Source organism: Phalacrocorax carbo, chromosome 27 (assembly GCF_963921805.1).
Source record: "Phalacrocorax carbo chromosome 27, bPhaCar2.1, whole genome shotgun sequence".
Lineage (NCBI taxonomy): Eukaryota > Metazoa > Chordata > Aves > Suliformes > Phalacrocoracidae > Phalacrocorax > Phalacrocorax carbo.
Genome location: NC_087539.1, coordinates 573260 through 583883, shown reverse-complemented (window position 1 = coordinate 583883; position 10624 = coordinate 573260). Strand labels below are relative to the sequence as shown.

The window sequence follows — 10624 nt, the reverse complement described above, 5'->3', positions numbered from 1 at the left end:
GCCCGGCCGAGCCGCGTTCGGCAAAGCGGGGCGCTGGGGACGGCGCTGCTGGGGCTATTTTGTCGTGTGTTTGGAGCTGCGGGTCTCCGGCGGGCACCCAACCGGGAAACCGAGGTGAAGTGACGGAGCCCACGCGCAGCTGCTGCCCCTTCTGCCCCGGAGAGGGGAGCCGCAGCAGCGGGCACTGCTTGGAGGGGCGGGTGGCCAGCGGGGCCGCAGGGCGGTGTGCCGGCGGGGCCGGTGTGCGCCCCCGGGGCCGGTGTGCCCCGCCGGGGCCCGGCCCTCGGGCGGGGGAACGCGGGGAGCCCCGGGCCGGGACTACAATTCCCGTCGTGCTCCGCGCGGCCCAGACTACAGCTCCCGTCGTGCCCCGCGCGGAAGGCGTTGCCCCGCCCCGCCCCCTGGCCGTGACGCGAGCCGGCTCTATGGCGACGCGGTGACGTCGCGGGCGGGGTGAGAGGTCACGGCGGCGGCGCCGGTGCGAGGGTAGCGGAGCCGCGTCCCGGCCCCGGTCATGGCGGCCCGGCGGCTCCGCGGCGCCCTCCAGCTCGGGGCGCGGCAGCGGCTGCGGGCAGCGGCGGTCCCGCCGGGCAGGTGAGCGCCCGCGCCCCGACGGGGCGGCACCGGGCGGGGCCCGGGCGGGGGGCGGAGGGCCCGGGGCGGAGCGGGGCCGAAGCCAGTAGTCGGGCCGAAGCCGGTAGCCCGGGGGGGCTGGAGGTCATACAGGGCCCCGGGGCACCGGCCGGGGTTGCGGGGCAGGGACGGGGCGTCCGCCCGCACGGGCCGGGCCCGGGGGGGGGCGATCGGGGCCGGGGGCGCCGGGCAGGCCTGGGGAAGACCCCCGCGGGGGGGCGGCCCGCCGTCCTGGGGGCTGCCCCGAGGGGACTTAGGGGACACGGAGGGAATCCCGGCAGGGGTGGGTAAGGGGTCCCGGGGGGGGGGCCAGTGAGCGCAGGGCGGGTTGTTTGCGGCGCCGACAGCGCCCCTGGCTCCGGGGTCACCAGCAAAGGCGGGACTGGCTGCCTGCGGGGGAGCCCGGGGCCTCGGCGGGGGCCTGACCTTGGGGCAAACTGTGCGTGGGGCGAGTGTCACCCCCGAGAGGGGCCGCGGGGGACGGCAGGGACCCCGTCCCGGAGCAGGGCCGTGTCCCGGGACCGGGCGCCAGGGCCAGGCAGGTGCCAACACCTTCTTCTTGGGTCAGGAGCGACGTCAGTGACATCGGCGGGCCGGGCGCCGGCGTCACAGTTTGCTCGGGCGAGCGGAGAGCCCAGGAGACCTCAGGCCACCCCGCTGTGCCCCCGCCGGCGCTGACCTCTGCGCCCGGCTGCGCTGGGCGTGGGCAGAGCCGCCGGCCGCGCTGCCAGCACCGCCGTGGCTCTCGCCAGCTCGGGGCCAGCACCAGGCGCTCGGGGCCAGGGCGGCTCTCGCGAGCCCTGGGCAGCCAGCCTCGCCGCAGGCCGGGTCAGCGGCGTGAGAGCGGCCGCGGCGGCGTGCCACAGCGCTGGTTTAGGAGCCGGCTCTGCTGGGCCCCGTTACGGTGCGTGTGCGGCACCGACCGCTGCCAGGCAGAGCTGTGGTGGGAGCGAGGAGGGGAGTGATCATCTCGAGGGTCCCAGCCCTCCCAGGGACCCCTGACCCCCACAGCCGGGACTCACACAGCTCGACCATGCCAGCCTGTGCCCTGCGCCACCGGCTATTCTGGGAGCTCAGGGGCTGCCAAGCACCCCAGGTGACTCCTCTTGGCGCAGGGACGTCCCGTGGCTCCTGGGAGAAGCGGGAGCTTTCTCCCTCAGCCACCAGTCCTGGAGGAGAGCCGCTGTGACCTGCGTGCAGGCACATCTAAAAATACCCGCGCTGTCCCACGGACACCGAGCGCTGCCAGTTACAGCTGTCACGGAGGGAGCCCGGTGGGGCCAGCCCTAACCCAGAGCCCCGCCGGCCCCGGCGTGGCAGGGTTACTGCCTGCCACCACGATGCTCAAGCCACCGCCTTCCCGGTGCTCGGCTGACACCGGCTGCCAGGGCTTGGCCAGGCGGAACAAAGCCAAAGGAGCCAACGGGAGGACCAGGGCTGGGTGACACGCTACCTGGGACCCTGCTGTGCCTCTGGGGCTCGGCCTCTCCTCGAGGAGGTGTTGAGTGTTGTCCCTTCCCGCTGGCGGCAACAGCACAATCCGTGCTGCAGCTGAGGGATGAGACAGGGCCGGGGTGGGACACGAAGGGGGGAGATGGTCTGGTCTGAGCAGGGCTCTGTGCTTCCACTGGACCCTGGCATGGCGCTGGGGTAGAGCTGGGGAGGGGCAATGGGGGTGTAATGGGCAGTTGTCCCTGCTCTGCCGGTCCGGATTAGGTGTCCCCAAGGTCAGGTTTCCCTGGCCTTCCTCCTCTTGCACAACAGCAGCGCTGGCAACAGCCCTGGGACGCTGCACTCGGAATTCCCCAGCATCTCCCCACCGGCCTGTGGCCCAGGGCAGGAGGGCGGGGGCCGACCTTGCGCACCCGCTTCGTCCCTGACCCCCACCATGCCACATCCCAGGGCCGATTCCCATCCCAGGAAGGCCGTGGGCAGGGCCGGAGGGGGCCCAACATCGCGGCTGTCGTGGGCGAGGGGGGCTGCCCCACTCAGCCCAGCGGCTCGCTGCCGGCTCCGCTGCCCGGCACAGTCCCGGTTCACCCGCTAACGCCCGCCTCCCGCCCAGGCACGCTGCCCTGTGTGGCCTCCGGCTCAGCCGGTTCGGCCGGCCAGCGAGCGGCACCGAGTGGGAGCCCCGGACCCAGCCCAGCCGGTCCTTCCTCAACCTCACCAACAAGCGGAAGGAGTACTCGGAGCGGCGCATCATCGGGTAGGTGCGGCGGCTTCCCGGCCGGCCGGCGAGAGCCCCGCGGCCCCAGCTGCAACGCCCGCTCTGCCCCCAGGTACTCCATGCAGGAGATGTACGACGTGGTCTCCAACGTGGAGGACTACAAGAACTTCGTGCCCTGGTGCAAGAAGTCGGTGGTGGTCTCCAAGCGGACAGGCCATGTTAAGGCCCAGCTGGAGGTGGGCTTCCCGCCCGTGGTGGAGCGCTACACCTCCATCGTCACCCTCGTCCGCCCCCACCTCGTCAAGGTGAGTGCAGCCCCAGCGCGGTGGGCGGCTGGCCCGGCCCTGGCTGGCTCCTCGGGCCCCCCCCAACCGGCTGCTCCCCCTCCCCAGGCCGTCTGCACGGACGGGCGCCTCTTCAACCACCTGGAGACAAACTGGCGCTTCAGCCCCGGCATCCCTGGCTACCCCCGCACCAGCACCGTGGATTTCTCGGTAAGACCCTGCTCCAGTCGGGCCCCAGGCACAGAGTCCCCAGGGAGGACAGGGAAAGGATTCCTGCTGTGGAGACCTGCCCGCCACCATCCTCGCCAGGGACTCACGTTGCCTGCTCTCCTCCCCAGATCTCCTTCGAGTTTCGCTCCCTGCTGCACTCCCAGCTGGCCACTGTCTTCTTCGACGAGGTGGTCAAGCAGATGGTGGCAGCCTTCGAGCGCCGGGCAGCCAAGAACTTCGGTCCCGAGACCCGCATCCCCCGGGAGCTCATGTTCCACGAGGTCCACCAGACGTGAGGGTGGCCCAGCCACCACGGACTGTGCCAGGGCCCCGGGCCCGCCTGCCCTGCGCCCACCCTCCTAAATATTTATTTGAGTGCATCCCTGCTGCCATTGCCTCAACTTCCCTCCCGGCCCCAGGGGCGAGAGGCGATGCTCCTGCAACCGCGGAGGCTGCCGTGGGCCCCCAGCCCCACCGCAACGCCGTGGGAGCCGCGTCCCAGCGCTGGACTCCCTGGTTTTGTAGCTGATTTTTGGTTTTAAGTTTTGTTTTAGTTCTTGGGAGCTCTTTCCCTGCCCTGCAACCTCCCCTTTTGTTCCTTTTTAACTCCTCTACAAGGCTGGAGGGTCCCAGTGGCGGAGCAGCTCCTGCACTGGCTGTACCCAGGCCCTGCCGCCTCGCTCCGGGAGAGCGGGAGGAAGGTGGGTGTTCGCTGCCGAGGGGAGCCCGGCCAGAGCCTGCTGGGGAATGTGAGGGGTGGGAAAGGCAGCGAGCAGCCGGGGAAGGTCGGGGTTCCGGCTCTTCCAGGAACAAAAGGGAAGGAGATCGCACAGAGAGGAAACCCTGGCGGGGGCGGAGCTGCCACCCGGCGCCTGGCCTGCTGCCACCGCGGCCGGGCACCGGCGCCCAGCCGAGCCCTGGCATCGCCCGCTCCGCTGCCAGAGCTGACGTCGCACAGTTTGCACAAGTCACACGCACAGGGCGGGGGATGGGGCGGCTGGTGCTGCCCACCCCCCCACCCCCCCCATCCCCCTGCCACCCCCAGCCCCTCGCAGCCCCAGCGCCCGCCGCAGGCCAAGGCGCCGGCACCGCAGGGACCAGGACGGCCCCGGCCCGTGACCCCGCCACGTTCCAGCTCACCTTTCCTTACGTTTGGTGGGGGGGGACGTGGGAGCCTCCAGCCCCACCAGGCCAAGATGCCCAGTCCGGTCCGTCACTGAGGGCACCGTGGCCTTGCTGCCCAAGAAGGGACTTTTACAGGCCAATAAAGAGCATTTTCCAAGGGTGAGCAGCCTCCTGGTCCTCATTTGGCAGCCACAAGAGAGGGGAGTGGGCAGGGGGGTGGGGCTACATGGTGAGATACCCCCACCCCAGACCAGGCTGGTACCTGCAGACACCCCTGAGCCCAGCGCTGCCGGCTTGCCAAGGTCCCGAGGGGCCACGTGCCACCGTGCCGGCCCCAGTGGGGCCTCGGGGCAGCTCCCCTGGGGTGGGGGGCACTAGCCCATGACCCCCCTCCTTAAATCCTAGAGGAGCAAAGCAGAGCTGTGGGGCTGGGGTCCTGCCCCTGGGACCCTGTGCCTGGAGGGAGGGAGGCAGGCTCCGGGTTTGTTAATAAAAACATTTATTTTGCATTTTGTTGTTGTTTGTACAGAAGTGCCTGATACCTGCGGGGGGCCGGGGCTGGCCTGGGGGGGGCCCAGCTCCTGCTGCCGGGGGCATCGGACACGGGGGGGGTCACACAAACACGGGGGCACGGGCCGGGGAGGAGTGTATCGAGTCCCTGCTTGGGGCGGGGGGGATGAGACATTCATTCTTCACCTGCTGCCCCGTGGGTGGGGGGGGGGCCTGGACACGAGTCTGGACTGAACCCCTCTCGGGGGGATGGCTGCGGTGGGGGGGGGCAGTGCGTGCCCCCACAGCCTCGCCGGTGCCACCCCCCCGGCCCAGCAGCGGGGGAGCCCAGGGGCTCCCAGTGTGCGTGATGCTGCTGGGGTGGGGTGGGGGCGCAGGAGCCCCCCGCCTTGCTGGGGCAGAGCTGGGGAGGGGGCTCCGGGGTGGGGACAGCCTGGGCAGGGGGCATGGGGCAGGGGGCATGGGGCAGGGTGGGCCCGGAGCTGCCTCTGCCCCCTCCCAGGGCAGCAGGGAGGGGAGAGGAGCGGCGGGGAGGGGGCTCCGCTCGCACCACAGGAGACCCACGGCCCGTGCCAGAGGGGGGTTCAGTGCCGAGTCCGTCCGGGGCCCAGCGCAGCAGCGCAGCGTTCCCTGGGGAGCAGCGAGCCGCAGCCCTGTCCCCGTCCCTTCTTTACCCAGATTTGTAGCCCACGAGCTGCATGAGGCCCTGCGTGCTCATGGACTTGGGTCTCTCCAGGGGGAAGCCCAGCGCCCGGCTCCAGATGAGCTGCGAGAGGACGCCCAGGGCCCGGGAGACCCCAAAGAGCACCGTGTAGTAGTTCATCTCCTTCATCCCATAATACTGTGGGGGGAGAGGGGTGTTAGGGCAGGGCAGCCCCGCGGGAAGGGGCGAGGGGGCAGCCGGGAGCCCTCCGCCCCCCCCCGGGGAGCAGTTCTGGGGCAGGGCCAGGACCCCCGGGCTCACCTGCAGCAGCACCCCGCTGTGGGCATCCACGTTGGGCCAGGGGTTCTTGGCCTTGCCCTGCTCCAGCAGCACGTTGGGGACGATCTTGTAGAGCTGGGCCACCAGCTTGAACATGGGGTCCTTGGGCAGGTGCTTGAGGGCGAACTCCCGCTGGCAGGTGTAGCGGGGGTCCGTCTTCCGCAGCACCGCGTGCCCGTACCCCGGCACCACCTGCAAGGACGGGGGGGGTCAGAGCCCGGCCCCGGCACGGCCCCAGTCTCCCGCCCCGGGCGGGGCCGGACTCACCCTGCCCGAGTTGAGCGTGTTCCAGATGAAATCCCGCAGCTTCTCGTCCGACACCTCCTGGCCCAGCTCCTTCTGCAGGTTGGTCAGCCAGAGCAGCACCTCCTGCGGGCGCGGCGAGTGGAGGAGGGGGTGAGAACAGTGGTGTACAGACGGACAGACAGATGGACAGACGGACGCGCAGAGGTGCCCACCTGGTTGGCGAGGCCGTGCAGGGGCCCGGCCAGCCCGTTCATGGCGGCGGCGAAGGCGAGGTACGGGTCGGAGAGGGCGCTGCCGACCAGGTGGCTGGTGTGGGCGCTCACGTTTCCCCCCTCGTGGTCGCTGCAGGGGCGAGGGGGCGCGTCAGGTCTCCCTCATCCCCACCTCAGCCCCCGCAGCCCCGGGGACACCCCCGTGCCATTTTGGGGGGGCCACGATGTTCCCAGCCTGGTCCAGCCCTGCCCCGGGGCTGCCTGTGGCCCCGCGCCCTGTGCCCGGTGCCGCCCTCGGAGCAGCCCGGGCACATCCCAGGACCCTGCCCCATCCCTGGCCCCGGGGCTGGGAGCAGGGCCGAGTCCCCGCCTGCTCCGGTGCCAGCTGCTCCTCCCGGCCCCGTACCTGTGGATGGTGAGGTAGAGCCGCATCAGCTCGATGAACTGGGGGTCGGTGTAGCCCAGCATGTTGGTGAAGTTGTGGGACCAGTCGAGGTTGGGGTCGATGGCCCCGATGCTGCTGCCCTCGCGGTACAGGTTGCGGTAGATCTTTGCGGCGACGCAAGGCAGCTTGGCGATCAGGTCCATGGCGTCCTCATAGACAAACTGGGACAGGCAGGGTAAGACGGGGCAGCTGCCCTCCCTGGGGGACACAAGTCCCCGACCCCCCGCACCCAAACCTGTGCCCACACCCCGGCCCAAGGTCAGAATTGGGGCGGATGAGTCCCCCCACACCACACCGGGGCGCCCGGCCCCCCCATACCTCCCAGTACTTGACACGGTGGAGGCCCTCGGCGTAGGCGCGAGCGAACTTGCTCTCGCTGTTGAGGGCGGTGATGGCAGCGCTCAGCTGGGACATGGGGTGCAGGTTGGTGGGGAAGTTGTCCAGCATGGTCACCACGTGGGAGGGCAGGGCGGCGCGCCGGGCCCACTCGCGGGACAGCCAGCTCACCTACGGGGGGGGCACGGGGAGCTGAGCCGTGGGGCAGGGGGCCAGCAGCACCCCCCGGCAGGCCCCCCCCGCCTGTTACCTGCTCCTGGGTGGGCACCTCTCCTGTCACCAGCAGCCAGAAGAGCCCCTCAGGCAGCGGCTCATCTCCCCCTGCAGCTTTGGGCAGCAGCTTCTGGCACTCGGGGATGCTGTACCCACGGAAGCGGATGCCCTAAAGAGCCCGGCACAAGCGTCAGCCACTGCGGCATCGCCCACGTGAGGCGGGTCCCCGAGCAGGGCAGGATCAGGCCCTACCTCATCAGGATCCAGCACGGAGGTCTCATATACCAGCCCTTTCATGCCCCTCATCCCGCCGTACACCTGGAGAAGGGCGGAAGGAGGCGGTTACTGGCTGCAGCAAAGCTCGGCCGCCCCGGCGTGGCCACGGCATCCCCCCACTCACCATGTCCACCGTGATCTGCCCGATGGCCGTGTTGCCATGCTGCTGCCTGAAGCTCTTTATTTTCGCCTGCTCCTTGGGGATCATGCTGGCAAGGACGTCTTTCAGGTTCTGGGAAGAGGGGAGGGGGCCGTGAGCCCTGGCAGACGCAGGGGGGCCGAGCACGTGCTCCCCCACCGGCACCAGAGAGGGGCGACAGCAGCGGGGGCTCCTCTTACCGTGGCGGCGCTGGCATGACGGGCGGCGAAGAGGACGCACGGTGCGTTCTGTGGAAGAGCGGACGCAGGGACTCGGTGTTACCCGGGGAGAGCCCAGCCACGCACCCCGGCTGCCCCATTTCAGGGGGTGTAGCCACTCGAGCGGCCCCCAGCCCTGGGGCACATCCTGGCCCCCGGAGCATGGCACAGCCCCCCAGAGCATCCCCGGGCCCCGGCACACGGCACAGCCCCTCGGAGCACCCCTGGCCCCCCCAGAGCACAGCACAGCTCCTGCAGCAGGAGCCGCCCCGTGACTCCGGCGAGATCCCGTCTCACAAGGACGCTGCGCCCAGCAGCCGCAGCAGCTTCCCTCACCCACGCACGCCAGAGATCAGAGCCAGGCAGGTTCAGCCGGGCCGGGCGGCGCAGGGCCCCTCAGAGCTGCATCGCGCTCATTCACATCACGCACGACGCTGACCGCGGCCAGACCCAGACCCGCTGCGGAGCCGAGCGCTGCACCAAGCAAACGCAGCCACATTTCATTTCCTGCTCTGCAGAGCACGGAAGCAGCCGGCACGAGCGAGCTGGTGCCGCCGGCAGAGCCCTGCCAGGCCAGCGCTGCTGTGGTTTTCCTGCACTGGGGTTTGGCAGGCGCTGGGGAAACCGATCGCTGCTCCTTGCCCACGCGTGACAGCCACGGGGACTCCGGCCGGCGGGAACACCCCGATGCTGCTGGGAAGCCCAGGCCTGGCAGCGCCCCTCGTCCTGGTCACGGCGGGGACACGGGGCTCGCCCACGCCCACTCACAAACAGCCGGGAGGGTGGCGGGGGGGGGCAGAGGGGGCCGGGAGACGCCTGCCCAGTGACGGGGCTACCACTGCGCCGGGAGGCCGCATCCACACCCAGCATCCTGTGCCTTCCCTCGGCAGAGACCCCGGGGGCTGGGGCCACCCCCCAGCACGGAGCTGCGGCAGCGCCTCTGGCACAGGCAGAACATGACTCGCTTTTTCCACTGGCTGCCGGGGGGGATTGGCGGGGGGGGCAGCACTACAGCGAGCGCCCAGCCCCGCGCGTGACTGCCCCAGCGCCCCATGAGACCCAAGCCCATCCGGGGGCACCCCAACACCCTGACCATGGCTGGAGCTGGCTGCCCGCTCCGGGCAACGGTGCCGTGTCCCTCTGCAACAAGTGGCACCCGGGAAGGGAAAATGCCGGCTGGAACAACGCAGGCAGCAGCGGGAACCCAAGGTCAAGGCAGCCGCGGCTGCCACCACGGTGCCCCTGCCGCACCCCATCTCACCGGGCGGCCGCAGCGGTCGTCCCAGCTGGGCCAGGCTGTCACGGAGACGCCGCTGGCTCAAGGTCACACACGTTGGCGGTGACACCGAGCGCCGGCTGATGGGGCTGGGACAGACCCAGCCGCTGTGGGACTCTCCTGGGCCCCCCTGCCGTGGTCTGGGGGTGCGGGAGCCCCCAGGCAGCGCCGGCTGAGGGGCAGCGGAGCAGCACCCGCAGTGCATTAGTTCAGGCCGTGGGAGGAGGAGGAGGAGGGTAGCGGCAGGACGCCGGGGCCGGATTAGGGCACAAGCCGGCGGGGTGGCCCTGGCTGCAGGGGCAGCGGCCCCCCCCCGGGCGAGTGGGGCCAAGTGGGGCACCACAACACACCGGGCCGGGCCCCGGCTCCCAAAATAACGCCCGGTCGATAGTGACGCCGCAGCGGCCGTTACGAAACGCTGGGGTCGCGGCCAAGGCAAATGGGCCGGGGGGGGGGCCGGGACCGCCCCAGCCCTGCTCCGGTGATCAGGCCCCCCGGGGCCCCCCGGACCCCCCAGCAGAGCCCCGGGGCTGGGGGACCCCCCGCCGTGACCCGGCTGCCCTCTGCAGCACCAGGCCGCTGGGGAAGGTCGGGCGGCGCGGGGGGGAGTGTGTGGTGACGGAGGGGGACCCCCACCCCCATCCCCTCACTACCGGTGCCGCCGGGGCTGGCCTGGGCCCCCCCGGCTCCGGCACTGCAACACAGCCCCACAGCGGGGGAGGGGGCACGGAGCCCCCCACCGTGGGGGGCTGCAACAGGGCAGGCACCCCCAGGTGGGGGCAGCGGCCGCGGCAGCACCCGCCGAGGCGCAGGTCGGGCACGGAGCAGCCCGGCCTCCCAACGGCTCCGGCTCCGAGCGGGCAGCGGCGGGGGGCGCACCCCGCCCCGCCGCTCGTTACGGGCGATCCCGGCGGAGGCGGCGCCGGTGCCCGCGCCCACCACGTGCTGCCGTTGCGGCGCGCGGCCCCGCGCCCCGCGTCCCCCCCCCCCCTCCGGACCCCCCCGCGCCGCCCCTTTAAGGCAGCATCCCCTCCACCCGCGTCGCCCCTTTAAGAACTGACCCCCCCGAGGCGTCGCCCCTTTAAGGCGCGGCGGAGCCGGGGCGGGCGCGCTCACCTTGGGCCCGCGGAGGCGCGCGGCCGCCCGGCTACCGGCGGCGAGGAGCGTCATGGCGGCACCGGGGCCGGGGCGGAGCGGGGCCAGGCGGGAGCGGGAGCGGGGCCGGGGCCGGGGCCGGGCGGGAGCGGGGCCGGAGCGAGCGGCGGCGGCGGCGGCGGCGGCCGGGGGTCCTCGGCGGGCGGGGCGGGGCGCGGCGCCGCGCTGGTTATTAGCATAGCCCCGCCCCTGCC

The 10624-nt window shown here is 71.8% G+C and overlaps 3 protein-coding genes across 3 annotated transcripts in view; 2 read left to right on the top strand and 1 right to left on the bottom strand.

Annotated features, from left to right (window-relative positions):
* ESYT1 (extended synaptotagmin 1) overlaps positions 1 to 10624 on the top strand; it is a 116154-nt gene that overhangs the window by 80763 nt on the left and 24767 nt on the right. The window lies entirely within an intron of this gene.
* COQ10A (coenzyme Q10A) lies at positions 363 to 4585 on the top strand. Its single transcript, XM_064474657.1, has 5 exons — positions 363 to 594; positions 2699 to 2842; positions 2916 to 3108; positions 3196 to 3297; positions 3426 to 4585. The coding sequence occupies exons 1-5, from the start codon at positions 515 to 517 to the stop codon at positions 3591 to 3593; spliced, it is 687 nt and encodes a 228-aa protein (XP_064330727.1). The 5' UTR covers positions 363 to 514; the 3' UTR covers positions 3594 to 4585.
* CS (citrate synthase) lies at positions 4905 to 10588 on the bottom strand. Its single transcript, XM_064474649.1, has 11 exons — positions 10392 to 10588; positions 7982 to 8029; positions 7767 to 7874; positions 7619 to 7684; positions 7404 to 7535; positions 7136 to 7324; positions 6779 to 6978; positions 6373 to 6502; positions 6182 to 6283; positions 5897 to 6106; positions 4905 to 5773 (listed from the first exon to the last, which is right to left on the bottom strand). The coding sequence occupies exons 1-11, from the start codon at positions 10443 to 10445 to the stop codon at positions 5603 to 5605; spliced, it is 1410 nt and encodes a 469-aa protein (XP_064330719.1). The 5' UTR covers positions 10446 to 10588; the 3' UTR covers positions 4905 to 5602.